General features: G+C 49.9%; 1 protein-coding gene across 1 annotated transcript in view; it reads right to left on the bottom strand.

Annotated features, from left to right (window-relative positions):
• The window catches only part of LOC138487640 (otoancorin-like), a 245,406-nt gene that overhangs the window by 106,586 nt on the left and 112,282 nt on the right, over positions 1–26,538 (bottom strand). The window contains exons 10-11 of the mRNA XM_069614128.1: positions 20,103–20,273; positions 8,573–8,719 (exon numbers count right to left, since the gene is read on the bottom strand). Coding sequence (XP_069470229.1) covers positions 8,573–8,719; positions 20,103–20,273 — 318 coding nt within the window. The remainder of the gene's footprint in view (positions 1–8,572; positions 8,720–20,102; positions 20,274–26,538) is intronic.

The following is a 26,538-nucleotide window of genomic DNA, read 5'->3' as shown; positions in this document are numbered from 1 at the left end:
GTATACAAACCATGGTAAGGTACGCGCACACATATATAACATGTATATATATTTGTGCGCACACCTTACGGTTTGCGTACTTTTTAAGCAATTTTTTAAAAACATTTGTATGTTTATAAAAGATAGCTTGAAAAATACTCAATTCAAGCCATCTTTTATAAACCTCGAAATATGTCAAGGAATCCGCAGGATGGCTGATGTTTAAAGATGCCTCAGTGACCTGGGGAGGGGGTGGGGAAACAAAGTTACAGTGACTGACATAAGTGCCAGCCAACCACAGCATCGCTGTGGATGGCTGGCACTTCTGTCAGTTTGCTTGACTGACTCAATGGCAGACGGATCTCCCGTTGCGGCTGCGACTGCGGCGGGATGTGTCCCACCAATGTTGTGGCTCAGCCACACTTTTTGGAGACATCCAGGGCCCAGGCCCAGCTGGCCCTGGCCCACTTAAAGCACTGGCTCATGACACCTTGTGCTTCGAAGAGAAGGGGAACTGGGGAAAGGCAGATCAAATGGCAAATGGAGGACGAGAGGAGAACTAGAGCAAGGGTGTGAAATAAAACTAACATAATAGTGTTGGCAAGAGGCGGCGGACAAAACCTGACCATGCTGCATAGAATTCTCCATGGCAGCTCAGCATGTGGTGCAGCAGTGGGGAAACACTGCACTGCCGCTGCATGACAATGCAACATGTGGTGCAGCAGTGGGGAAACACCATACTGCCGCTGCATGGCAGCTCAACATGTGGTGCAGCAGTGGGAAACACCATACTGCTGCTGCATGGCAGCTCAGCATGTGGTGCAGCAGTGGGGAAACACTGCACTGCCGCTGCATGACAATGCAACATGTGGTGCAGCAGTGGGGAAACACCATACTGCTGCTTCATGGAAGCTCAACATGTGGTGCAGCAGTGGGGAAACACTGCAATGCCGCTGCATGACAATGCAACATGTGGTGCAGCAGTGGGGAAACACCATACTGCTGCTTCATGGAAGCTCAACATGTGGTGCAGCAGTGGGGAAACACTGCAATGCCGCTGCATGACAATGCAACATGTGGTGCAGCAGTGGGGAAACACCATACTGCTGCTGCATGGAAGCTCAACATGTTGTGCAGCAGTGGGGAAACACCGCACTGCCGCTGCATGACAACGCAACATGTGGTCCAGCAGTGGGGAAACACCATACTGTGGATGCATGGCAGCTCAACATGTGGTGCAGCAGTGGGTAAACACCATACTGACGTGGCACTGTAGCTCAACATGTGGTGGAGCAGTGAAAAACACCATACTGACGCTGCATGGCAGCTCAACTCTGGTGCAGCAGTGAGGAACACCATACTGGGGATGCATGGCAGCTCAACATGTGGTGCAGCAGTGGGGAAACACTGCACTGCCGCTGCATGACAATGCAACATGTGGTGCAGCAGTGGGGAAACACCATACTGCCGCTGCATGGCAGCTCAACATGTGGTGCAGCAGTGGGAAACACCATACTGCCGCTGCATGGCAGCTTAACATGTGGTGCAGCAGTGGGGAAACACTGCACTGCCGCTGCATGACAATGCAACATGTGGTGCAGTAGTGGGGAAACACCATACTGCCGCTGCATGGCAGCTCAACATGTGGTGCAGCAGTGGGAAACACCATACTGCCGCTGCATGGCAGCTCAACATGTGGTGCAGCAGTGGGGAAACACTGCACTGCCGCTGCATGACAATGCAAAATGTGGTGCAGCAGTGGGGAAACACCATACTGCCGCTGCATGGCAGCTCAACATGTGGTGCAGCAGTGGGAAACACCATACTGCTGCTTCATGGAAGCTCAACATGTTGTGCAGCAGTGAGGAAACACTGCACTGCCGCTGCATGACAATGCAACATGTGGTGCAGCAGTGGGGAAACACCATACTGCCGCTGCATGGCAGCTCAACATGTGGTGCAGCAGTGGGAAACACCATACTGCTGCTTCATGGAAGCTCAACATGTTGTGCAGCAGTGAGGAAACACTGCACTGCCGCTGCATGACAATGCAACATGTGGTGCAGCAGTGGGGAAACACCATACTGCCGCTGCATGGCAGCTCAACATGTGGTGCAGCAGTGGGGAAACACTGCACTGCCGCTGCATGACAATGCAACATGTGGTGCAGCAGTGGGGAAACACCATACTGCCGCTGCATGGCAGCTCAACATGTGGTGCAGCAGTGGGAAACACCATACTGCTGCTTCATGGAAGCTCAACATGTTGTGCAGCAGTGAGGAAACACTGCACTGCCGCTGCATGACAATGCAACATGTGGTGCAGCAGTGGGGAAACACCATACTGCCGCTGCATGGCAGCTCAACATGTGGTGCAGCAGTGGGAAACACCATACTGCTGCTGCATGGAAGCTCAACATGTTGTGCAGCAGTGGGGAAACACCGCACTGCCGCTGCATGACAACGCAACATGTGGTCCAGCAGTGGGGAAACACCATACTGTGGATGCATGGCAGCTCAACATGTGGTGCAGCAGTGGGTAAACACCATACTGACGTGGCACTGTAGCTCAACATGTGGTGGAGCAGTGAAAAACACCATACTGACGCTGCATGGCAGCTCAACTCTGGTGCAGCAGTGAGGAACACCATACTGGGGATGCATGGCAGCTCAACATGTGGTGCAGAAGTGGGGAACACCATACTGCCACTGCATGGCAGCGCAGCATTGGTGCAGCAGTGGGAAACACCATACTGCAGCTACATGGCAGCTCAACATGTGGTGCAGCAGTGGGGAACACCATACTGCCGCTGCATGGCAGCTCCACATGTGGTGCAGCAGTGGGGAACACCATATTGCAGCTACATGGCAGCTCAACATGTGGTGCAGCAGTGGGAAACACCGCACTGCCGCTGCATGACAACGCAACATGTGGTCCAGCAGTGGGGAAACACCATACTGTGGATGCATGGCAGCTCAACATGTGGTGCAGCAGTGGGTAAACACCATACTGACGTGGCACTGTAGCTCAACATGTGGTGGAGCAGTGCAAAACACCATACTGACGCTGCATGGCAGCTCAACATGTGGTGCAGCAGTGGGGAACACCATACTGCCGCTGCATGGCAGCTCAACATGTGGTGCAGCAGTGGGGAACACCATACTGCCACTGCATGGCAGAGCAGCATTGGTGCAGCAGTGGGGAACACCATACTGCCGCTGCATGGCAGCTCAACATGTGGTGCAGCAGTGGGGAACACCATACTGCCGCTGCATGGCAGCTCAACATGTGGTGCAGCAGTGGGGAACACCATACTGCCACTGCATGGCAGCGCAGCATTGGTGCAGCAGTGGGGAACACCATACTGCCGCTGCATGGCAGCTCAACATGTGGTGCAGCAGTGGGGAACACCATACTGCAGCTACATGGCAGCTCAACATGTGGTGCAGCAGTGGGAAACACCATACTGCCGCTACATGGCAGCGCAACATGTGGTGCAGCAGTGGGGAAACACCCTAGTGCCAGCTCAACATTAATCTGCCCCGCTGGAGCAAGATGGCAGGAAGTGGGCGTGGCAGGCTCTCACAGAACTCTTGTAATACATCATAGATATAGTGGTTCCTGGTACGTTGATATAAAAACAATTGCTTCTCCCCACAAGTGTCTTGTGCCTTTGCAAATGCCGTCTTGGCAAATACACTTAAATTAGCACCACCACAAATGCATTTCCTCTGCATTTAGGCTGGTGATACGGTATTGTCCGCATGCACCAATGCAATGACATTAGCACATGCATTTGCAAATGCATATTCTCATATTGTGTTCGTGCATGTGCATTTATGCCACAATCCCATGGAGGGCGCATATCAATGTACATTCCCACATAATGGGCCTGCGTACAGCAGCGTGCTAATTCTGTGGCAGTTGTCAAAGCGAGCACAGTATCATCCTCACCAGAGGACACTGTAATTAGCGCCACGTTTTCTAAATATATTTGCTGAATTCAGTATCAGAATTAGTGTAATTATGGTACTGCCTGGCATAGAATGGCGGTAACGTGTATCTGTTTAGCGAGGACTGGTGCCCGGGTGAAATAACACTTTCTGGAGTGAATCGATTTAGGGACATTAGGTCCCACCGATGCCTTGAATGGGAACGTGCGGGCGGAGAATTGAACACCACCGTCCTTCTGGTTATGGGGTGAAAGGGAGCTTTCTCTGCCATATCCTGCGGTGCGTTGGTTATCAGTCATGTCGATAATTACACTCCTTTGTGTAAAGAGTTCTTTGAAAGAGACTTCTTTCTTGTTTGAAGCGAGTCTCCGCCATTTTAGAAGTCCAGCTGAGGAAGCCGCTACATGCAAGTGATCATGTCCATCCATTGCCTTTCCTGTGCTTGCATGAAATGACATGCCTTGACATGCTTTAGGTGCATTCATCATTACCCTTCATATGCACATGGCCCTGTACAGGCACCTCAATACATCTTCACTCGCACAGGCGACACTGTATGCAGATGATATCTTGCAAACGTCCAGATGTTGTGTAACACTTTGATTTGTTGTGAGCAGCTAAACCTCAGAATAACCTTAAAGGAATAGTGTGCTCCAAAATGTTATTGGCTAAAAAGATGACCCATAATCAAAAATATATATAAAAATATTTTCAAACAAAGTCCCTCTGTAAAGTTTTGAGCAAATGAAAAAATTTGAAGCACTAGGAGGCATCCATTTTGTGAAATGGATGAGACTCCTGTGCTGGCCTTGCGGCACTAATGAAGCAAAAGCCAGCCAGTTGTAATATACAAAAGCTACCACTGGGTGGCTTTTGCTTCATTGGTGCTGGAGACCAGAGAATGCAGGCAGGAAAGCTGCATCTAGGTAAGCGCTTATATCTTTTTTTAAATAAGCATTGCTAATATAAAAGCTGCAGTTTTCTTTCTAAGTTTTAAAGGCTGGAGGAGCCCAGAAAACTTAGAAAGAAAACTGCAGCTTTTAAAACGTTGTATTTATGTTTGCGGTGGCTTCAGCTTGGAGTCCCCTGGGCTCCAAGCCGAAGATACCACAAAGATAAATACAATGTTGTTGTATTTCAAAATGCTATGGTTTCCTTTCTAAGTTTCTCACGCTCCTCCGAGCTGGAAGAGCCTGAGAAACTTAGAAAGAAAACCGCAGTGTTTTTAAATACAACCACATTGTATTTCTGCCTGCAGGGGCTTTCACTTTGAGCATCCTAGGTTCCCCTAGGGGAGCCCAGGAGACTCAAAGTGAAAGCTGCTGCAGGCAGAGACACAACACGGTTGTGTTTCCAAATGCTGCAGTGTTTCTGTCTGCAGCAGCTTTCACTTTGAGTCTCCTGAGCTCCCCAGTTAAAGCTGTTGCAGGCAGAGACACAACACGGTTGTGTTTCCAAATGCTGCAGTATTTCTGCCTGGAGCAGCTTTTACTTTGAGTCTCCTGGGCTCCCCCGAAGGAGCCGAGGAGATTCAAAGTGAAAGCCGCTGCAGGCGGAAACACAACACGGTTGTGTTTCGAAATGCCACTGTATTTCTCACTATGGCGGCTTTTGCTCTGAGTCTCCTGGGTTCCCCCAACCCTGAGGGAGCCCAGGAGACTCCAAGCGAAAGCCGCCACAGTGAGAAATACAACATTGTTGTATTTGTAAATGCTGCCGTATTTACAAATACAACAACATTGTTATTCTGACGGCGGCAGCTTTCGCGTGGAGTCTCCTGGGTTCCCCCGTGTTGGGGGAGCCCAGGAGACTCCACGCAAAAGCCGCTGCAGTCAGAAATACAATGTTCTTGTATTTATGATTTCCGTGGTTTTCCAACCACAGCAATCACAAATACAACAACAGTGTATTTGTAATTGCTGCGCCTTTGCTTTTTGCCTTCATTTTACGTTTTCGGTGCTTCGCTGGGCTTGGGGAACACCGAAAATGTAAAATGAAACTGAAGGCAGCCTCCTCAGCTCATGTTGAGCTCTGCTCTGGCTGCAGTAACCAAAAGCTACCAGTAGGGGGCTTTTGCTGCTTGTTTAGTGCCGCCAGGGCAGAGCTGAGGAGGCTGCCTGAAATGGCAAAATGGATGCTCCCATGTAAATGCTTTCTGCCTTATTTGCTCAAAAGTTTACGTAGGAACTTTCATTAAAAATATGTTTAATATATGTTTTGGATTATTGCCCATCTTTTAAGGCAATGATATTTTTGAGCGCACATTTCCTTTAATCTGGCTATTTGGAAGGAAGCTACGTCATTGCAGGAAACTCCAGTGCCTACAGGAGGGTTGGCATGCTCTCTTTATTTCTCCTACCTTAATTGGTCCCTTTTCCCACTTCATCAAGGAGACTCCCCCTGATTACCCGTGAGCACTTGCTGTGTTCAAGTTTTCAAATGTCCACCTCAGAATAATCAAAGAAATCCTAAACCTTAAAGTAGGGCTCTCTCCCTTAAAACCGGGGGTCTTGCTCCGTCGACTAACTGTGACAGATTGCCTTTAGTAACCCATGATAGACATGTTGGGACCCCGCAAACACCATCGTCAGCCTCACTTGATCATGACCTATATCTGACTGTTTAGGCCCCAAGTGATCAGCGCACCACAGCGCTCTGCAGACCCACCTGTCACACTGCACACCCCTGGACTTTTTCATGAACTAGTTTTGGAGCATGCCAACGTGTTGCCGCTGCCACCCCACTTTACAGGCATCTGTGTGGGTTTTTTGAAGTCTGGCAACCCGGTGCAGTTAGAGATATTTTTGAGTTCCTACTTACATATATATATATCTTTTTAGTGTTCTCTTAAAAGATGGCACGCTGGGAAAGATCCCCCTGAGTGCACTGCAACCATTCCAGAGCTCTGGGCTGAACACTAGCATTACGATCCCTACTTTCTGCAGGTAAAACCCAACTGCCTACCTGCACTACGGGACTGTCTCTGTATCCTACAGCCCCTTCTCCCGGCACTTACCTTGCACTTGCCACCAGCTGGCCCTATTATTTATCTTGTATTCTACTAACCATGTCCTGCACTTTTTCTTGCACTTGCCACCAGCTGGCCCTATTATTTATCTTGTATTCTACTAACCATGTACAGCACTTTCCCCCTCTCCCTCCCCCTTGCACTTTTTCCCAGTCCCCTCTACCCTTGCACTTGCGCGATCTGAATGACACCTGGCCTAGTAGGATCGTTGTCTGTCTCCCCTTGTTCCCCCCCTTGCCTCGTCACGCCTTGAAACACTGTGTATAGGCGCGTTACAAATGCCATATCATATCATATCATATCATAAAAGTAGATTTGCTGATCCCAGCATTTCACCAAGGATGAAATGGGGGAGTAGCTTTTTTAGATACAGGAGGGATTGCTCCAAAGTCTTTGTAAATTATCAGAATCACTGTGGAAATCTGTTTCATTTTGAGGCACCAGGTATCCTTCTGGGCTCAGGTGATGTCATCTGACATTATATCATAAAGCACTCAAATTTCACTGGCGGAAATTGGACTTGTCATGATTATATGTTGCGTAAATTAAGCACTTCAACCTCCCCTTGAGCCTGGCAATATCCCTTTGTGCACTGTTGCTTTCCCATGGCCACAGAAACACCCCCTCATACCTGGCAACTACCCTCAAGGCCAGCAACCACACCTCAGGCTCGGCATCACCCCCTCGGTCCCAACAACCTCACCTCAAGCCCGGCAACCTACCCTTGGCCGTGGCACTCCCCTTGGTCCTGGCAACCTCTCTTTGGGCATAGCAACCTTCTTCAGACCCAGAAACCTGCCCTCAGAACCAGGAGCCTCTCCTCAGTCCTGGCAACCTGCCCTCTGGCCTGGCATACCTCTCCTTGGGCGCAACATCCTCCCACGGTGCCTGGCAACCCAACCTCTCATCGTCTTGCCTACCTCCCTTCATGCCTGGTAACTTCTTCTTCAGCTTGGCAACTTCCCACGGGCCCAGCTACCTCTCCTTTACTCAGCAACCTCCCAAAATACCCCAGCAACCTCGTCTTGCTCAGCAACCACGCCTCAGGCTCAACACTCTCCCGTCGACCCAACAACCTCCCACCCAAACACAGCATCAGAATAGATTATAAAATTAATCCGATAAGTATGAGCCGTCTACTGTTTTTTGCGACATCAAAACCATCACCACGGTTTTGCTTTATGGAAACACACATCTTGCATGGGTGACTATTCCTGTGCTGAAGGAGAGTGGTTCCCAAATCTTGACTGACTCCTTTGAGAAAGTCCATTGAACAGGATTCGCATGTAACAACTTGGTGTTAGTGAAGCAGTAAATATGGGCCTCCTCAGAGTCTACCTAAGGTTTGTGCAGTGAGAGTTACCCTTCTAGTTCTCTCTGCTTCTTCATGTCTCTCTGCTTCTTATTCCAGGCTCATGGATGAAGAGATCTCCCTGCCACCCACACCCCCACCGCCACCACCACCATGCCACCATGCCACCATGCCACCATGACCACCACCATGACTGCCACCACCACTGCCACCACCATGATCACTGCCAGCACCACCCCAACCACCACTGCCACCACAAGCAACCCATTCAGTCATTGTGAGATTCCCACCATGACATACCTGTGGTTGGCTTAATTCTGGGTTGTTTTTCATAATGTCTTCTGCCACAATGGCATTAACTGTTTTCAGTAAACCCAGCGGGATTTCAGAGACCATGTTTTTGGGTAACTGGTACAATACAGTGTTCACGTCTCCGTCTTTTAACACCTGCCGAGAAAGAGAGAACATAGTGTGTGTTCAATTATATGTGCTAAACTTGCACATGGAACCCAGCCTCAGCAACCCAAGGGAGAACATAGTGTGTGTCAGATTATATCTGCTAAACTCATATGTGGAACACTGCGTCTACTCAACAAGGTGGGATGCAGTGTGTGCCAGATTATATCTGCTAAACTCATATGTGGAACACTGCGTCTACTCAACAAGGTGTGACGCAGTGTGTGTCAGATTATATCTGCTAAACTCATATGTGGAACACTGCGACTACTCAACAAGGTGGGACGCAGTGTGTGTCAGATTATATCTGCTAAACTCGGATGTGGAATACTGTGTCTTCTCAACAAGGTGGGACGCAGTGTGTTTCAGATTATATGAGCTAGGCTTGCACATGGAACCCTGCCTCTACTACTCAAGGGGGGGGGTATTGTGTGCCAGTTTGTATTTTAAACTGGTATGTAGAAATATGCCTCTATTCATACTCTACTCCACAATGGAGAGCATAGTATGTGTGCCAAATTATATGTACTAGGCTTGCACATGGAACTCTGCCTCTACAACCCAAGGTAAAACATAGTGTGTCTGATTATATCTGCTAAACATGAATGTGGAACACTGCCTCTAGGCAACAAGGGCAGACATGGTGTGCATCAGTTTGTGCCCCCTATGCTTGCACATGGAATCCTGCCTGTCCTCCCCAAGAGAGAATTGAGTGTGTGTGTAGATTGTGCCCACTAGGTGTAAAACCATATTTCGCATAATACCGCTTGATAATGAACATTGGCCTAAGCACATTCGCATTGCACTGAAAAATGCATCCAAATGAACCTGAATAAAAGCTGACATTTTAGAATCATCCGCCATTTTGTTTAACTCCTGTTTTTGCCTCATGTTAAACTCTGTGTTTTCAGCTGCAGCACGGAAAAATGAACTTTGCACTGTGTCAACGCAGATAAACATGTTGTGGCTGCTGAGGATGGATTGTTTGTCCTGAACTAAGAAGCCTTGGAGCTAACCTAGAGTTGAACTGAACAGTAATTTAGATGTTGTCTGTACCAATAGCGTCATCCTCATGCAAACAGTGAACAGAATGGTGAATAGCTAAAACCGTGTACCTTTGCAGAATTCCTCTGTGTTCGTTTCTTGAAACCTGACTTACTTTAAGCTCGAAAAACAGATGTTACCATTGTATTTTGTGTGCAGAAAAACATGTCCAATGTTTAAGGAAAACATTGAACAATTTATAATTATTTGATTCTGTATTAGCAATGTGAACTGGGTATGAACTCTAGCGAATTGTTAACTTGAAGAGGGGCTGGACAATGTAACGGGGATTGAGAAAAAGAGTATATAAATTAATGTCTTTGTAATGTCCAGCACTCTCTCCCCTCACAGTGTCTGCTGGTACACACTGTGAGGTGTTGGGAGCCAGATAGCTATCTGCTTATTAAAACTGTACATGTACCTCTGAACTCGTGCCTGGCGTATTTCATTTTGGTGGTACTAGCCTCGATATTTCTTTTGGTCTTTCATAGGCTTGCACTCCAAGAGCGAATATAGTGTATCTCATTGTGTAACTGGTTGGCATGTATGTTGGTCATGGCACCTAATCCCCAAGATATAACCTAGTGTGTTTAGATTGCACCTGCAAGGCAAGCATGTGGCACACTGCTTCCACACCACCATAGAGAAGATTGTGTGTGTCAGATTATTCCTGCTAGGTGTGCATGTGGAACATGACATCAACACCTCAATAGAGAACCAGGAGTATGTCAGATCATACGTGGTATGATATGATATAATAGGTTATTTATAACACACTTAATACCCAGAGGTTTCTAAGCACTGACCCGGGGGTCTAACCTGTCTTGCTCCGTGTGGTCTTGCTTCCATGGAGAGCAGGTTGTCCCAGAGCTATTCTCTCGGAACCGGTAGACATTTATGTGGAAAACTGTCTCAACACCACGAGAACACAGAATGTGTTTGATTGTTCCTGCTAGCATGCTTGTGGAACACTACATCTATGCCGCAAGAGAGAACACAGTGTGTGCTGGTTTATAACTGCTAGGTGTGCATGTGCAACAATGCCTCTATACCACAAGAGAGGAAGCAGAGTGTGTCCAATTGCACCTGCTAGACATGCATGTGGAACACTACCTGTAGGCCACAAGAGAGGATACAGAGTGTGTCCAATAATATCTGCTAGACATTCATGTAGAACACTACCTGTACGCCACAAGAGAGGACAGAATGTGTCCAATTGCACCTTCTAGACATGCATGTAGGACACTACCACTATGCCACAAGAGAGAACACAGAGTGTGTCCGATTGTACCTGCTAGACATGCAAGTAGAAGGCTACCTCTACACCCCAAGAGAGGACACAGAGTGTGTCCAATTGCACCTGCTAGACATGCAAGTAGAAGGCTACCTCTATGCCACAATAGTGAGCACAGAGTGTTTCCAATTGCACCTGCCAGACATGCATGTAAAACACTACCTCTATACCGCAAGAGGTAACACAGTGTGTGCAGTTTATTACAGCTAGGTGGGCATGTGCAACAAGGCCTCTATACCGCAAGCGAGGACGTGGAGTGTGTACAATTGTACGTGCTAGACGTGCATGTAAAACACTACCTGTACGCCACAAGAGAGGACAGAATGTGTCCAATTGCACCTGCGAGACATGCATGTAGGACACTACCACTATGCCACAAGAGAGAACACAGAGTGTGTCCAATTATAGCTGCTAGACATTCATGTAGAACACTTCCTGTACGCCACAAGAGAGGACAGAATGTGTCCAATTGCACCTGCTAGACATGCATATAGGACACTACCACTATGCCACAAGAGAGAACACAGAGTGTGTCCGATTGTACCTGCTAGACATGCAAGTAGAAGGCTACCTCTACACCCCAAGAGAGGACACAGAGTGTGTCCAATTGCACCTGCTAGACATGCAAGTAGAAGGCTACCTCTATGCCACAATAGTGAGCACAGAGTGTGTCCAATTGCACCTGCCAGACATGCATGTAAAACACTACCTCTATACCGCAAGAGGTAACGCAGTGTGTGCAGTTTATTACAGCTAGGTGGGCATGTGCAACAAGGCCTCTATACCGCAAGCGAGGACGTGGAGTGTGTACAATTGTACGTGCTAGACGTGCATGTAAAACATTACCTGTACGCCACAAGAGAGGACATAGAATGTGTCCAGTTGCACCTGCTAGACATTCATGTGGAACACTATCTCTACGCCACGAGTGAGAACACAGAGTGTGTCCAATTGCACCAGCTAGACATGCATGTATAACACTACCTCTAAACCAAGAGTGAGAACACAGAATGTGTCCAATTGCACCTGCTATACATGCATATGGAACACTACCTCTACGCCACAAGAGGTAACACAGTGTGTGCAGTTTATTACAGCTAGGTGGGCATGTGCAACAAGGCCTCTATACCGCAAGCGAGGACGTGGAGTGTGTACAATTGTACGTGCTAGACGTGCATGTTAAACACTACCTGTACGCCACAAGAGAGGGCAGAATGTGTCCAATTGCACCTGCGAGACATGCATGTAGGACACTACCACTATGCCACAAGAGAGAACACAGAGTGTGTCCAATTATAGCTGCTAGACATTCATGTAGAACACTTCCTGTACGCCACAAGAGAGGACAGAATGTGTCCAATTGCACCTGCTAGACATGCATATAGGACACTACCACTATGCCACAAGAGAGAACACAGAGTGTGTCCGATTGTACCTGCTAGACATGCAAGTAGAAGGCTACCTCTACACCCCAAGAGAGGACACAGAGTGTGTCCAATTGCACCTGCTAGACATGCAAGTAGAAGGCTACCTCTATGCCACAATAGTGAGCACAGAGTGTGTCCAATTGCACCTGCCAGACATGCATGTAAAACACTACCTCTATACCGCAAGAGGTAACGCAGTGTGTGCAGTTTATTACAGCTAGGTGGGCATGTGCAACAAGGCCTCTATACCGCAAGCGAGGACGTGGAGTGTGTACAATTGTACGTGCTAGACGTGCATGTAAAACATTACCTGTACGCCACAAGAGAGGACACAGAATGTGTCCAGTTGCACCTGCTAGACATTCATGTGGAACACTATCTCTACGCCACGAGTGAGAACACAGAGTGTGTCCAATTGCACCAGCTAGACATGCATGTATAACACTACCTCTAAACCAAGAGTGAGAACACAGAATGTGTCCAATTGCACCTGCTATACATGCATATGGAACACTACCTCTACGCCACAAGAGAGAACACAGAGTGGGTCCAATTGCACCTGCTAGACATTCATGTGGAACACTATCTCTACGCCACGAGTGAGATCACAGAGTGTGTCCATTTGCACCTGCTATACATGCATGTGGAACACTACCTCTAGGCCACAAGTGAGAACACAGAGTGTGTCCAATTGCACCAGCTAGACATGCATGTAGAACACTACCTCTACGCCACAAGAGAGGACACACAGTGTGTCTGATTGCACCTGCTAGACATGCATGTGGAACACTACCTCCACACCACAAGAGAGGACACAGAGTGTGTCTGATTGCATCTGCTAGACATGCATGTGGAACACTACCTCCACACCACAAGAGAGGACACAGAGTGTGTCTGATTGCATCTGCTAGACATGCATGTAGAGCACTATCTCTACGCCACAAGAGAGGACACAGAGTGTACGTGTCAGATTGGATGTTCTAGTTTTGCACGTGGAACAGTGTCCACCAATCTTAAACATATGTTGCTGCAGCTTGGTCACACCACACATGACAAAGCTTTGCATTGAAACGCTGCCCTGTTGCTAGACTGCCATATGTTGCTGCAGCTTGGTCACACCACACATGACAAAGCTTTGCATTGAAACGCTGCCCTGTTGCTAGACTGCCATATGTTGCTGCAGCTTGGTCACACCACACATGGCAAAGCTTTGCATTGAAATGCTGCCCTGTTGCTAGACTGCCATATGTTGCTGCAGCTTGGTCACACCACACATGGCAAAGCTTTGCATTGAAACGCTGCCCTGTTGCTAGATTGCCATATGTTGCTGCAGCTTGGTCACACCACACATGACAAAGCTTTGCATTGAAACGCTGCCCTGTTGCTAGACTGCCATATGTTGCTGCTGCTTGGTCACACCACACATGACAAAGCTTTGCATTGAAACGCTGCCCTGTTGCTAGACTGCCATATGTTGCTGCAGCTTGGTCACACCACACATGACAAAGCTATGCATTGAAACGCTGCCCTGTAGCTAGACTGCCATATGTTGCGGTTGCTTGGTCACACCACACCTGCCACATCTTTGAATTGAAACGCTGCCCTGCTGCTAGCCTGCTGGCATCATGCCACACATGCATATCCCTCGGCCAGGCAGATCTCGGGTTTGAAAGTGCGAGCCTGCCCATCTCTTACACTGCCAGGATTCTGCTGCCAGCACCCTACTCCTCGGCCTGCTGGGGTCACAGCGCGGGGCTTGTTGCAGCCGTAGACAGATGCAAGGTGAAGCCTATGGACCAGCGCATGTTTGGGTTACCCGTCAAAGGTCAATAAGTGCACCCCAGCCTGGGGTACTTGGCATTGCTTCTCATCTAGTAGTCAAACATGAGGCACTGGAGTCTGGGACTGGCCTCTCGAACGAGCAAGGGTGGGAGCGAGTGCCCACTGGCCATGGGAGTGCTGTGGTAGTCTCTTGACTGGTTGATCCCCAAAGTGTGAGACCCTGTGATTATCTTGACTCTGCTAAAACAAGGTGCCATAATGTCAATGGCCAGAGTGGGGGGCTATCGCACAGCTGATTAGCACTGATCCCTCGTGGAGCCGCCCAAACTACCTGCTCATTGGCCAATGCAATGGGGACCTCAGCCAATGGAAACCGCTACTAAGCTTCGCCCATTTTACACGCTTTAAGTGGTCCGAGGGGATCAACTGCCAACTCGCAAGAGCAGAGTTGAACAATAAGCCGGTGGCGTGTTTGTGCTCCACAATAATGCTGCTCTAATGAATTGCTGTTCCCATCCGCACTGGGGACATTGAGTTCTGCTCTTACCATCTCCACAGCTTGTTTTCAGCAGCGCAGCATTTTTTACTTCGGCTGCCAGTTGCTCGGGGCCTCTGTCCCGCCTCGCCCCGTGGCCCCTCCACCGCTATGCAAAGTTCCCCCAGCTAACCACCCCATCTCCATCAGCGAGCCCTCCTTTCCTACCGCTGCCTGCAGGCCTGCACGCCCTCCAGTCCGCTGGATGCCAGCCACCATGGAAAAAGAAAAGGGACAATGCCCCTTTCCTGTTTACCATGCAGCCATTTTTAGTTGTAGTAATTTTTTTATGGAAAGACAGTACACGTGAGATCATACCTGCCTAGATTTGGCATAGGAAAACCCAGAGGATGATGCCATCGGGTCCCCGCCCCCTTTCCCCGAGACCCCGCCCACCTGTTTGCAAGCTGGAGCCCGGTGATCTAGTTTTTTAATAAATTTGGCAGAATCTGCAAGGCTGATTGACATGGTTGTGGAGTTAAGACTAAGCAGCCGAGGAACCTGTAAACAGGCACTATTGTTTTTTGTAAATAAAATAGCTGCAGTTTTCTTTAGAGTTGTTTGGCTATTATTCTGCAGAGCCGTTCTCCCATTTTCCGCTCTGGCCTTCACCCTGGGAGCTGAGGGTGTCTTCAGTAGTATTTGCAATTAGACTGTTATCCGGCTGAACATTGCATAATGGCCCAGGTACTTTCCCGTGTGGTGTGGTCGCTGCGCTGCCCCTTGAGGGGTAGTAATGGCCCAGGTACTTGACCGAGTGGTGTGGCCCATGCGCTACCCCTTGAGGCGTAGTAATGGCCCTGGTACTTTCCCGTGTGGCGTGGCTGCTGCGCTACCCCTTGAGGCATAGTAATGGCCCAGGTACTTGCCCGAGTTGCATGGCCGCTGCGCTGCCCCTTGAGGCGTAGTAATGGCCCAGGTACTTGCCCGAGTGGTGTGGCCGCTGTGCTGCCCCTTGTGGCGTAGTAATGGCCCAGGTACTTGCCCGAGTGGAATGGCCGCTGCGCTGCCCCTTGAGGCGTAGTAATGGCTCAGGTACTTGCCCGAGTGGCGTGGCCCCTTCGCTGCCCCTTGAGGCCTAGTTTTTGGCCCAGGTACTTGCCCGAGTGGCGTGGCGGCTGTGCTGCCCCTTGAGGCGTAGTAATGGCCCAGGTACTTGCCCAAGTGGCGTGGTTGCTGCGCTGCCCCTTGAGGTTTAGTAATGGCCCAGGTACATGCCCGATTGGAGTGGCTGCTCTGCTGCCCCTTGAGGCGTAGTAATGGCCCAGGTACTTGCCCGAGTGGTGTGGCCCCTGCACTGCCCCTTGAGGCGTAGTAGTGGCCCAGGTACTTGCCCGAGTGGCGTGGCCGCTGCGCTGCCCCTTAAGGTGTAGTAGTGGCCCAGGTACTTGCCCGAGTGGCGTGGCCGCTGCGCTGCCCCTTGAGGCGTAGTAATGGCCCAGGTACTTGCCCGTGATGGCCCAGGTACTTGCCCGACTGGCGTGGCCGCTGCGCTGTCCCTTGAGGCGTAGCAGTAGAAGGTGTTCTATTGTTATTGATAATGTTCGGCGCAGAGGGCGGGGGGTGACTAATAACAATGCGCCCCATTAGCAAGTCTGGAAATGGACCGGAAGCCTGATCTGCAGCTTTCCTTTCCATCAGCACAGAAGTGCCTTGCAGGGGGCCGTCTCTAGTCTCCCGAAAACCCGGAGACTCCATGCTCTCCCCCGGAGACCCGGAGAAGAGCGTAAAAACCCAGAGACTCCACGCTCTTTCCTAGAGACCCGGAGAAGAGCGTAAAACCCCCCAGTCTCCGGGTTAAACCCAGAGACTGGGCAGGTATGCGTGAGACATGAAGCCCATATCCCCATTACAAAAAGGAATATTGACACACGGACATCAACCTGGGGTGCTAATAGACAGAACAACCTCAGTTTGGGAAGACCTTCTTGGCGACGACGCTGAACCCTCACTTGATCCCCACACTCCTGAGCCCTAGCTTGATCCCCACACTTCTGAACCCTCGCCTGATCCCCACACTTCTGAGCCCTCACTTCTGTGCCCTCGCTTGAGCCCCATACTTCTGAACCCTCGCTTGATCCCCACACTTCTGAGCTCTTGCTTGATCCTGAACCATCGCTTGATCCCCACACTTCTGAACCCTGGATTGATCCCCACACTTCTAATCCCTCGCTTGATCCTGAACCCTCGCTTGATCCCCACTCATCTGAACCCTCACTTCATCCCCACACTTCTGAGCCCTCGCTTGATCCCTGCACTTCTGAACCCTCGCTTGATCTCCACACTTCTGAACCCTCGCTTGATCCCAGCACTTCTGAGCCCTCGCTTGATCCCTGCACTTCTGAACCCTTGCTTGATCTCCACAGTTCTGAGCCCTTGCTTGATCCCAGCACTTCTGAACCCTCGATTGATACCCGCATTTCTGAATCCTCGCTTGATCCACACACTTCTGAACCCTCGCTTGATCCCCGCACTTCTGAGCCCTCGCTTGATCCCAGCACTTCTGAGCCCTCGCTTGATCCCTGCACTTCTGAACCCTTGCTTGATCTCCACAGTTCTGAGCCCTTGCTTGATCTCCACACTTCTGAACCCTCGCTTGATCCCAGCACTTCTGAGCCCTCGCTTGATCCCTGCACTTCTGAACCCTTGCTTGATCTCCACAGTTCTGAGCCCTTGCTTGATCCCAGCACTTCTGAACCCTCGATTGATACCCGCATTTCTGAATCCTCGCTTGATCCACACACTTCTGAACCCTCGCTTGATCCCCGCACTTCTGAGCCCTCGCTTGATCCCAGCACTTCTGAGCCCTCGCTTGATCCCTGCACTTCTGAACCCTTGCTTGATCTCCACAGTTCTGAGCCCTTGCTTGATCTCCACACTTCTGAACCCTCGCTTGATCCCCACACTTCTGAACCCTCGCTTGATTGCCGCACTTCAGAGCCCTCCCTTGATCCCCACACTTCTGAACCCTCGCTTGATCCTGAACCCTCGCTTGATCCCCACATGTCTGAACCCTCGCTTGATCCCCACACTACTGAACCCTCGCTTGATCCCCACACTTCTGAACCCTCGCTTGATTGCCGCACTTCAGAGCCCTCGCTTGATCCCCACACTTCTGAACCCTCGCTTGATCCTGAACCCTCGCTTGATCCCCACATTTCTGAACCCTCGCTTGAGCCCAACACTTCTAAACCCTCGCTTGATCCCCACACTTCTGAACCCTCGCTTGATCCCCACACTTCTGAACCCTCGCTTGATTGCCGCACTTCAGAGCCCTCGCTTGATCCCCACACTTCTGAACCCTCGCTTGATCCTGAACCCTCGCTTGATCCCCACATTTCTGAACCCTCGCTTGAGCCCAACACTTCTAAACCCTCGCTTGATCGCCGCACTTCTGAGCCCTCACTTGATCCCCACACTTCTGAACCCTCTCTTGATCCCCACACTTCTGAACCCTCGTTTGATCCCCACAGTTCTGAGCCATCGTTTGATCTCCACACTTCTGAACCCTCGCTTGATCACCACAGATCTGAGCCCTCGCTTGATCTCCACACTTCTGAACCCTCGCTTGAGCCCAACACTTCTAAACCCTCGCTTGATCACCGCACTTCTGAGCCCTCACTTGATCCCCACACTTCTGAACCCTCACTTGATCCCCACACTTCTGAACCCTCACTTGATCCCCACACTTCTGAACCCTCACTTGATCCCCACACTTCTGAGCCCTCGCTTGATCCCCACACTTCTGAACCCTCACTTGATCCCCACACTTCTGAACCCTCACTTGATCCCCACACTTCTGAACCCTCACTTGATCCCCACACTTCTGAGCCCTTGCTTGATCTCCACACTTCTGAACCCTCGCTTGATCCCCACACTTCTGAACCCTCGCTTGATTGCCGCACTTCAGAGCCCTCGCTTGATCCCCACACTTCTGAACCCTCGCTTGATCCTGAACCCTCGCTTGATCCCCACATGTCTGAACCCTCGCTTGATCCCCACACTACTGAACCCTTGCTTGATCCCCACACTTCTGAACCCTCGATTGATCCCCGCATTTCTGAACCCTTGCTTGATCCCCACACTTCTAAACCCTCTCTTGATCCCCACACTTCTGAACCCTCGTTTGATCCCCACAGTTCTGAGCCCTCGCTTGATCCCCACATTTCTGAACCCTCGCTTGAGCCCAACACTTCTAAACCCTCGCTTGATCGCCGCACTTCTGAGCCCTCACTTGATCCCCACACTTCTGAACCCTCACTTGATCCCCACACTTCTGAACCCTCACTTGATCCCCACACTTCTGAACCCTCACTTGATCCCCACACTTCTGAACCCTCTCTTGATCCCCACACTTCTGAACCCTCGTTTGATCCCCACAGTTCTGAGCCATCGCTTGATCTCCACACTTCTGAACCCTCGCTTGATCACCACAGATCTGAGCCCTCGCTTGATCTCCACACTTCTGAACCCTCGCTTGAGCCCAACACTTCTAAACCCTCGCTTGATCACCGCACTTCTGAGCCCTCACTTGATCCCCACACTTCTGAACCCTCACTTGATCCCCACACTTCTGAACCCTCACTTGATCCCCACACTTCTGAACCCTTACTTGATCCCCACACTTCTGAACCCTCGCTTGATCCCCACACTTCTGAGCCCTCACTTGATCCCCACACTTCTGAACCCTCACTTGATCCCCACACTTCTGAACCCTCACTTGATCCCCACACTTCTGAACCCTCGCTTGATCCCCACACTTCTGAACCCTCACTTGATCCCCACACTTCTGAACCCTCGCTTGATCCCCACACTTCTGAACCCTCGCTTGATCCCCACACTTCTGAACCCTCGCTTGATCCCCACACTTCTGAACCCTCGCTTGATCCCCACACTTCTGAACCCTCGCTTGAGCCCAACACTTCTAAACCCTCGCTTGATCCCCACACTTCTGAACCCTCACTTGATCCCCACACTTTGGTCACACCTAGAAAGACTTATGTGGGCCTTCTGTTACCAGCAAAGGCGGACTAATTGATTTATGATACGAACAACACAATCTACACACCTGTTCTAGAATACTAGTGAGCATTTTTTGGATCTGCATTTGTAATGTTCTCTTGCACTTTACACAAGGTTACTGTTAGAGACCCGTACTTATGTTCAAAGGCAGTTCTGCACTGAAGCTCAGTTGATTATTTTAACATGAATCTGCCACCTGTTTCGTCCCTCTGGCCTCCCTTTTTTAGTTGCATGGTGTTTGCTTTCGCCGTCCACCTGCCGGGTGCTCACCGTGCTCACGATGGCCTTCCTCTGGGCCAAAGACATGGACTTGGTTGAGGCGGCCGCCTCGTCGCTGGAGTTGAGGGCTCTCAGCAGGTCCTTCCCTTTGCATTTCCGAAGCACGCTCACACTCAGCCCCGCAGTGAGGGACCCCATCTTGCCAAGTTCCTGATCACTCACCTGTGGAAAAAAAGAAGGGGACTGAGATTAGAGTTTGAGAGTTTACAGTTTTCAACCCTTGCATCTTTGCCAGCCAATCAGATCACCCCATTTGCATAAGTGACTATTTTGTATCGCAGAAGACGTCACTCTCGCATACTACTAAAACTCATTGGGCTCCAAAATGAAGCCCAATTCCTTAGATATAAACAGAGCATCAAACTAATAGTCAGACCAGAATTAGGAAAGGTTTCCAAGAGTTAAAAGGGAGGCAACAGGTGGGAGTGCCGCACAGTATAAATAAGCGTACGAGTGGAGGTTCTCTTTGGGACAATCTTATTAACCAATCAGAAAGGCCCTTTTCTAGCTCTAGTTGTTCCTCTATAGACATTCAGCTCGAGCCCAACGGGCGCCTTCTTTGGCTCCAAAATGTCTAATGTCACATCTAGTTAGCGCTGCCTTCGGTGGTCTGGACGTGAATTGTAATCACTGGTTTGGTTCCCTGGGGGAGCGACTCAGTGCTCCACGCTCCTGAGATCCATACAGGGCCAGTCTTAGGGCAGGGCGGTCTGGGCGACTGCCCGGGACGCCAGCTCAGGGAAGTCTTTCAAGGGCTACTCCGAGCTGGTGTGGGGGGAGAAGTGCCCTTTTGAAATTAAATACGCTCTCGTGAGGGGGCGCTTTTAACAACAATAGGGTGCTGGCACCCTATTGGGAAAATTAACTCCCTTCTCCGGCGGGGTATTGGGGAGATAATCATGTTAATATGGTGCTGCAGCACCCTATTGTTGTTAAATGTGCCCAAAATTACTTCTTCTCCCACCACCGAAAAGAAAAACAACCCCCACCCCCCTAATTGACCAGGGGCGTGGGGGGGGCGCCAAATTGTTCTTTTTCTGCCCGGGCCTGCCGCCACTAAGGCCGGTACTGGATCCATACATTAAGTACCACTACATGGTCACCCCTAATGCATGGTGGTAGAGTGGGCAACATTGGTAGGAGTCCAGTCTGAAGAGCAATATATGAGCACTAGTTTTAGCCATGTGCCATACCCCACCAATCCAGCCCTCTCTCTCTGCCTCTCTTCCCCTCCCTCTCTCTTGATCCCACCCGGGCTTCTGTCAGTAACTTGGTATGGTGTGCTTTTCTTCTCTCTCTCTCTCTCTCTCTCTCTCTCTCTCTCTCTCTCTCTCTCTCTCTCTCTCTCTCTCTCTCTCTCTCTCTCTCTCTCTCTCTCTCTCTCTCTCTCTCTCTCTCTCTCTCTCTCTCTCTCTCTCTCTCTCTCTCTCTCTCTCTCTCTCTCTCTCTCTCTCTCTCTCTCTCTCTCTCTCTCTCTCTCTCTCTCTCTCTCTCTCTCTCTCTCTCTCTCTCTCTCTCTCTCTCTCTCTCTCTCTCTCTCTCTCTCTCTCTCTCTGTCATTGGGATCAGCCCCCCCTCTCTCTGCAGTTGGATCTGCTCTCAATACCCCCTCTCTCTCAATGGGATCAGTACCTCTCTCTCTCTCTCTCTCTCTCTCTCAATCGGTAGTGTGGCCCTCTCTGTTGATTTCTCTGCACGTTTCTGTCTTTCTCTCTCTGGGTAAGAGTAACTTGGTATGGTGTGCTTTTCTTTATTTTCTCTCTCTCTCTCTCTCTCGTCTGGCCCTCTCTGTTGATTTCTCTGCACGTTTCTGTCTTTCTCTCTCTGGGTAACAGTAACTTGGTATGGTGTGCTTTTCTTTATTTTCTCTCTCTCTCTCTCGTCTGGCCCTCTCTGTTGATTTCTCTGCACGTTTCTGTCTTTCTCTCTCTGGGTAACAGTCACTTGCTATGGTGTGCTCTTCTTTATTCTCTCTCTCTCTCTCTCTCTCTCTCTCTTTCTCTCTCTGTCTATTAGTAGAGTGGTCCTCTCTCCTCTACCCCTTCTCTGTATGATCTTGTGGACTCTCTGCCTCACAGTGTCAGTATAGTCTGGTGTACAAACGCTATCTTTGTTGGTATGGTTTGGTTTTCACTCTCGTTATGCCCCTATATCTTTCACTATCGTTCTCTTCCCTACCCTCTATCCTTCCCACACTCACTTTTTTTCTCTCTCTCTTCTTCTCTTTGTATCTCTGCCTATCCCTGTTTTCAGTGTCACTGTCTTTAACTTGACCACTGCATGTTTGAGTATTTTTCTCTCCCTCTAGTTCTCCCTCTGTGCATCTTTCTCTCTATCGGTCTGTGTCTCTCCCTTTCTCCTTTCCTCTGTGTGTCTCTTTGTCTCACTCTCTATCTCTCTCTCTGCCTCTATCTCTCCCACGCTCTCTACTCATATCTAGTTTTCTCCCTCTTCTCCCATCGCGTTCCTACTCAGTCCCTCTCTGTATCTAAACCTCCCATTCTAACTCCCTCTACTTCCTTCTACCCCTGTCTCTTGCTCGTTGTCTCTCCTTCGCTCTTGCACTGCCTCCCACGCTGTGTGTGTCTCTCTCTCCCTGTAATTTTAGTCTTTGGGCCTAAATTGGCACTTTGACAATTTTCCCAAATTCTGGTATTAAATACTTGCTTCAACAATTTGGTGCAGACCTAATTTAGAAAGATGAACCGCCTTGGAAGCAGCAACACACCGCTTTCAAGTGCCTTCATCCTGAGACAGTAAACTCTGTGTCTGCCAGACATTGGCATTTTGCCAATGTTATCAAATTCTACATTTTTTACTGTATTATTATTTTGAGGGCTCAAATAAGCCATATTTGCCAATTGTTCAAAGTGCATTTTTGATCCACGGCTGTAGACCGCTTTTAGGTTGTTCTTAGTTAACTGCCCATAGAAGCCATGAAGGTTGTGACCGAATTAGTAACCCTTTCCACTCTATGGGTTGTCCAGAGGTTGGTCTGTATAACCTCACCTGTCCCTTGGTTTACTAATCTACAGCGACACAATTGTGAGCATGATTTTAAGTTTTACTGGGCCAACATGGCTACACACAATCTTGTGATTGGTAGTATGTTGTTTTAGCATTTCAGAAGAGTAAAATGCTGGGTATCTACTCCACAATAGTATTCATAATATTTAAAAATGTGCATTGTTTGACTATTATCTTGAAGCATCATATATAATCTCTACAAGCAAATAAACATTGGCAACTATCTTGCTGTCTCATAGTAAGTCTGTCAGGTCTGAAAGCTTCTCTTTCACTAAAGCAAAAAGATCCAACTTTCTCCAGAGACTTGCTTCAGGTACAGCACTCTCCTCTGCCTTAAAACTGGCCACAGACCCAAGGTGGGAATTTAGGACGCTTTTGGGGGACTTTAGACTCTGGCATGCAGGGTATGATGTAAATCATGACAGAACAATGGTTAAGGACATCTGCATTTATTCCTGGGGAGGGGGTCGTGCCTCGGGAAGCTCCTCTGGGCACTGAGAGGCTGAGGCTGCTGTCCAGCATCATTCATTCCCACTCTCACTGTCAACCGATTGAGGTGTAAACACACCAGCCTGGGCACCACCAAGGAGAACAGTGTGCAGGGTGATGCATAGTATCCAATGAGTGCATGTGAGGCTCAGTGTGAAGGTGGCACAGAGGAGGAGGACTACCAGCCCACCACAGAGCAGACGGGGCAGGCCCTGAAGGGCCAGAGCACCCCGGGTCAAGAACTGTGGCCATCATCGGTTCAATGCATTTATGAAGTAAGTGTCCCCACTGAGGTGGGGTGGGGACTGCCTGTGCATGACACCTGGGGCGCACAGGTGAGGGCCAAGCCACAGGTCCACCTGGGTGATGGGGCAGGAGCCTAACCCATGGCCGTGTGAGCGATGCCACCAGGATCCATGGAAGAGGCGGCGTGGTTGAGGCAATCCCAAGTACCGCCCGAAGCGCTGGTCGACTCAACATTGGGGGATGAGACCATGCAGGAATGCATGTGCTCGTGCAAGCTGGATTCTAGCAGATTGGGCCTCCTCCATGCAATGATGTCAGAGTGCCCGTGCCTAGGTTAGCCATGGCCTGGGGCGAGGTTGTGGGAGGCATGGACAGGTTCAATGCCAACTCGCAGCAGGCTGTGTTGGATGGAACCCTCCCCTCCCCCCTCAGCTGGACTGTGCACTTAGGAAGACATCTCCAGCAGCAAGGACAGTGTTGAGCTGTGCAGTGGTTCGGGCATTTTAGGGGTAGGGATGCTACAGGACACGGGATGCAGTCCATGAGTGAGCAACCAGGCCGTGGACCTTATATATTTCATTTAGCCCCAAGGCGACATGTAGTCTCCTTGGAAGACAGCAGTGGTCCAGGGTAGCAGACGAGTTATGTCTGTATAATTTCAAGAAGAGTCTGTAGGAGGTTTGTATAAAGCCTCTGCTAAGCGGCTTATAGTCTTGGGAGGATAGCTCAGAGGCAATGCGTTCGCCTTGGAAGCAAGACGATGCCGAGTAACACAGGGTTGATCCTCGTCTCTGTGCTTAGAAACCTCTGGGTATGAAGCACATTATGAATAACCAATTACAATTATAATTACTCTAGCAAAGTGCTCATCGTTGAAGTTGGGTTATGCCTATCTCTGGATGCCAGGAAATGGCCATAGGGGACATTAGTGAAATTCCAACCAGAACGCTTTCAGGGTAGAGCTCTGACTCTGGGTCTCCAACACTTCTCTCCAAGTCCTATATTAGGGACAGAGATTTGGGCCAGTCAGTCAACCAGTGGCTCCCTCCCCCTGTTGGCAATGGCGTGCCAGCAGGCCAGAGCAGGAATGGTCCGGGCTACCATCGCTCTTCATGCCACAGTAAGATCACCTCACAGCACTGAGGAGGTGGGAGGGAATATTTCAGACTGGAAGCCAGCAATGTACGCACCAGTGGGTACAAAGAGCAACACGGAAGGGCCCCTCACCCCGAATGACTGCAAATGCCCAATTCTACGGTAGGGAGAAGTGGGTGACCCTGTAGGCACTTCCAGGTTAGAGTGGCTTTCAGTTGGCAGATTTCATACCAAGGATCTAGCCCTCCCTGAAGTGGCTTCCGGAGCGGTCATTGGGCTGTGCCAGCAAAGCTTTGAGGGTTCCTGGGTTATTGGGGAGAATGGACCCCTATTTGATGGTTGCTGTGCTCCTCTGGGGAAAATCTACAATCCCTTTCCAACCCAGTGCCTGAACTGCAGTTGCCTAATTAGGTCAACGGGCAGCAATAGTGAGGATTCGAGCTAGCGTTGGGACAACAGCTGTGTTTACTGGACAACCTGCTACGCCTAGAACACGGAACAGCCTCCCAGCCCAAAGCAGCAGGACAGCCTTCAGGCCCAGAATGGCGAGACAGGGCGTGAAACATACATTACTTGCCTCCAAAAACGAGCTCGGAGGCCGGACCAATGCTATTGTGGGGAGCTTCTACACTTTAAACATTGTAAAAGCAACAGGTGGGTGTGCAGTCAACCTGTCACAACACAAATGAAGTCACTGGGAAGTTGACAGGAGCCGGATCCTTTTACAGAAAAAGGATACATTGGAATGTGGGTATTCGATAAGCAGGGAATCCTTCAAAGCCCTCTCCAAACCCCGGCAGGATTACATTAAAATCTGAGGAAGCACACACGAATTTACGCCAACACCGACGCACCCCCAGACTCAACAATTTCAGATAGAAAGGAGACGTTCAGTTTAGAAAAGGCTCTCAAAATCTTTCCTAAATACCCTCATTCCTTAGGGGGCGTCCACAGGGTGCAATCAAGGGAGTGGAAACACTGCAGCTGTCTCTGCATGTGGTGGAGGGGGAAGTCAGACGGGGGTTTAAATACCCCTCTTCTACTCTTGACCATCATGGACACCCCCCTGAGCCCCCTGCACTAACATATACACACCCACGGCAGAGGCGACACGTTTCATGTCATGGTGCAAGGTCCCGTTTTTAAGGAGAACAATTGTGAAGCCGATTTGCACTGCTAAAGTGAGGATGTCTGTCTGCTGAATTGCCCTGTGGCAGCCAGCTAAACATGCTGAGAGGAGGAGACGGACAGCTAAACAATGCCGAGAGGTGGAGCCGGCCAGCTAAACATGCCGAGAGGAGGAGCCGGCCAGCTAAGCATGCCCAGAATAGGAGCCAGACAGTTAAACAATGCCGAGAGGAGGAGCTGGACAGCTTATCATGCCAAAAGGAGGAGCTGGACAGCTAAACAATGCGGAGAGGAGGAGCCGGCCAGCTAAACATGCCGAGAGGAGGAGCCGGCCAGCTAAGCATGCCGAGAATAGGAGCCGGACAGTTAAACAATGCCGAGAGGAGGAGCTGGACAGCTAATCATGCCAAAAGGAGGAGCCGGACAGCTAAACATGCTGAGA

Source organism: Ambystoma mexicanum, chromosome 9 (genome assembly GCF_040938575.1).
Source record: "Ambystoma mexicanum isolate Mex_15411 chromosome 9, UKY_AmexF1_1, whole genome shotgun sequence".
Lineage (NCBI taxonomy): Eukaryota > Metazoa > Chordata > Amphibia > Caudata > Ambystomatidae > Ambystoma > Ambystoma mexicanum.
Note: the sequence above shows the minus strand (reverse complement) of the source record. Positions and strands in the feature narration are given on the sequence as shown.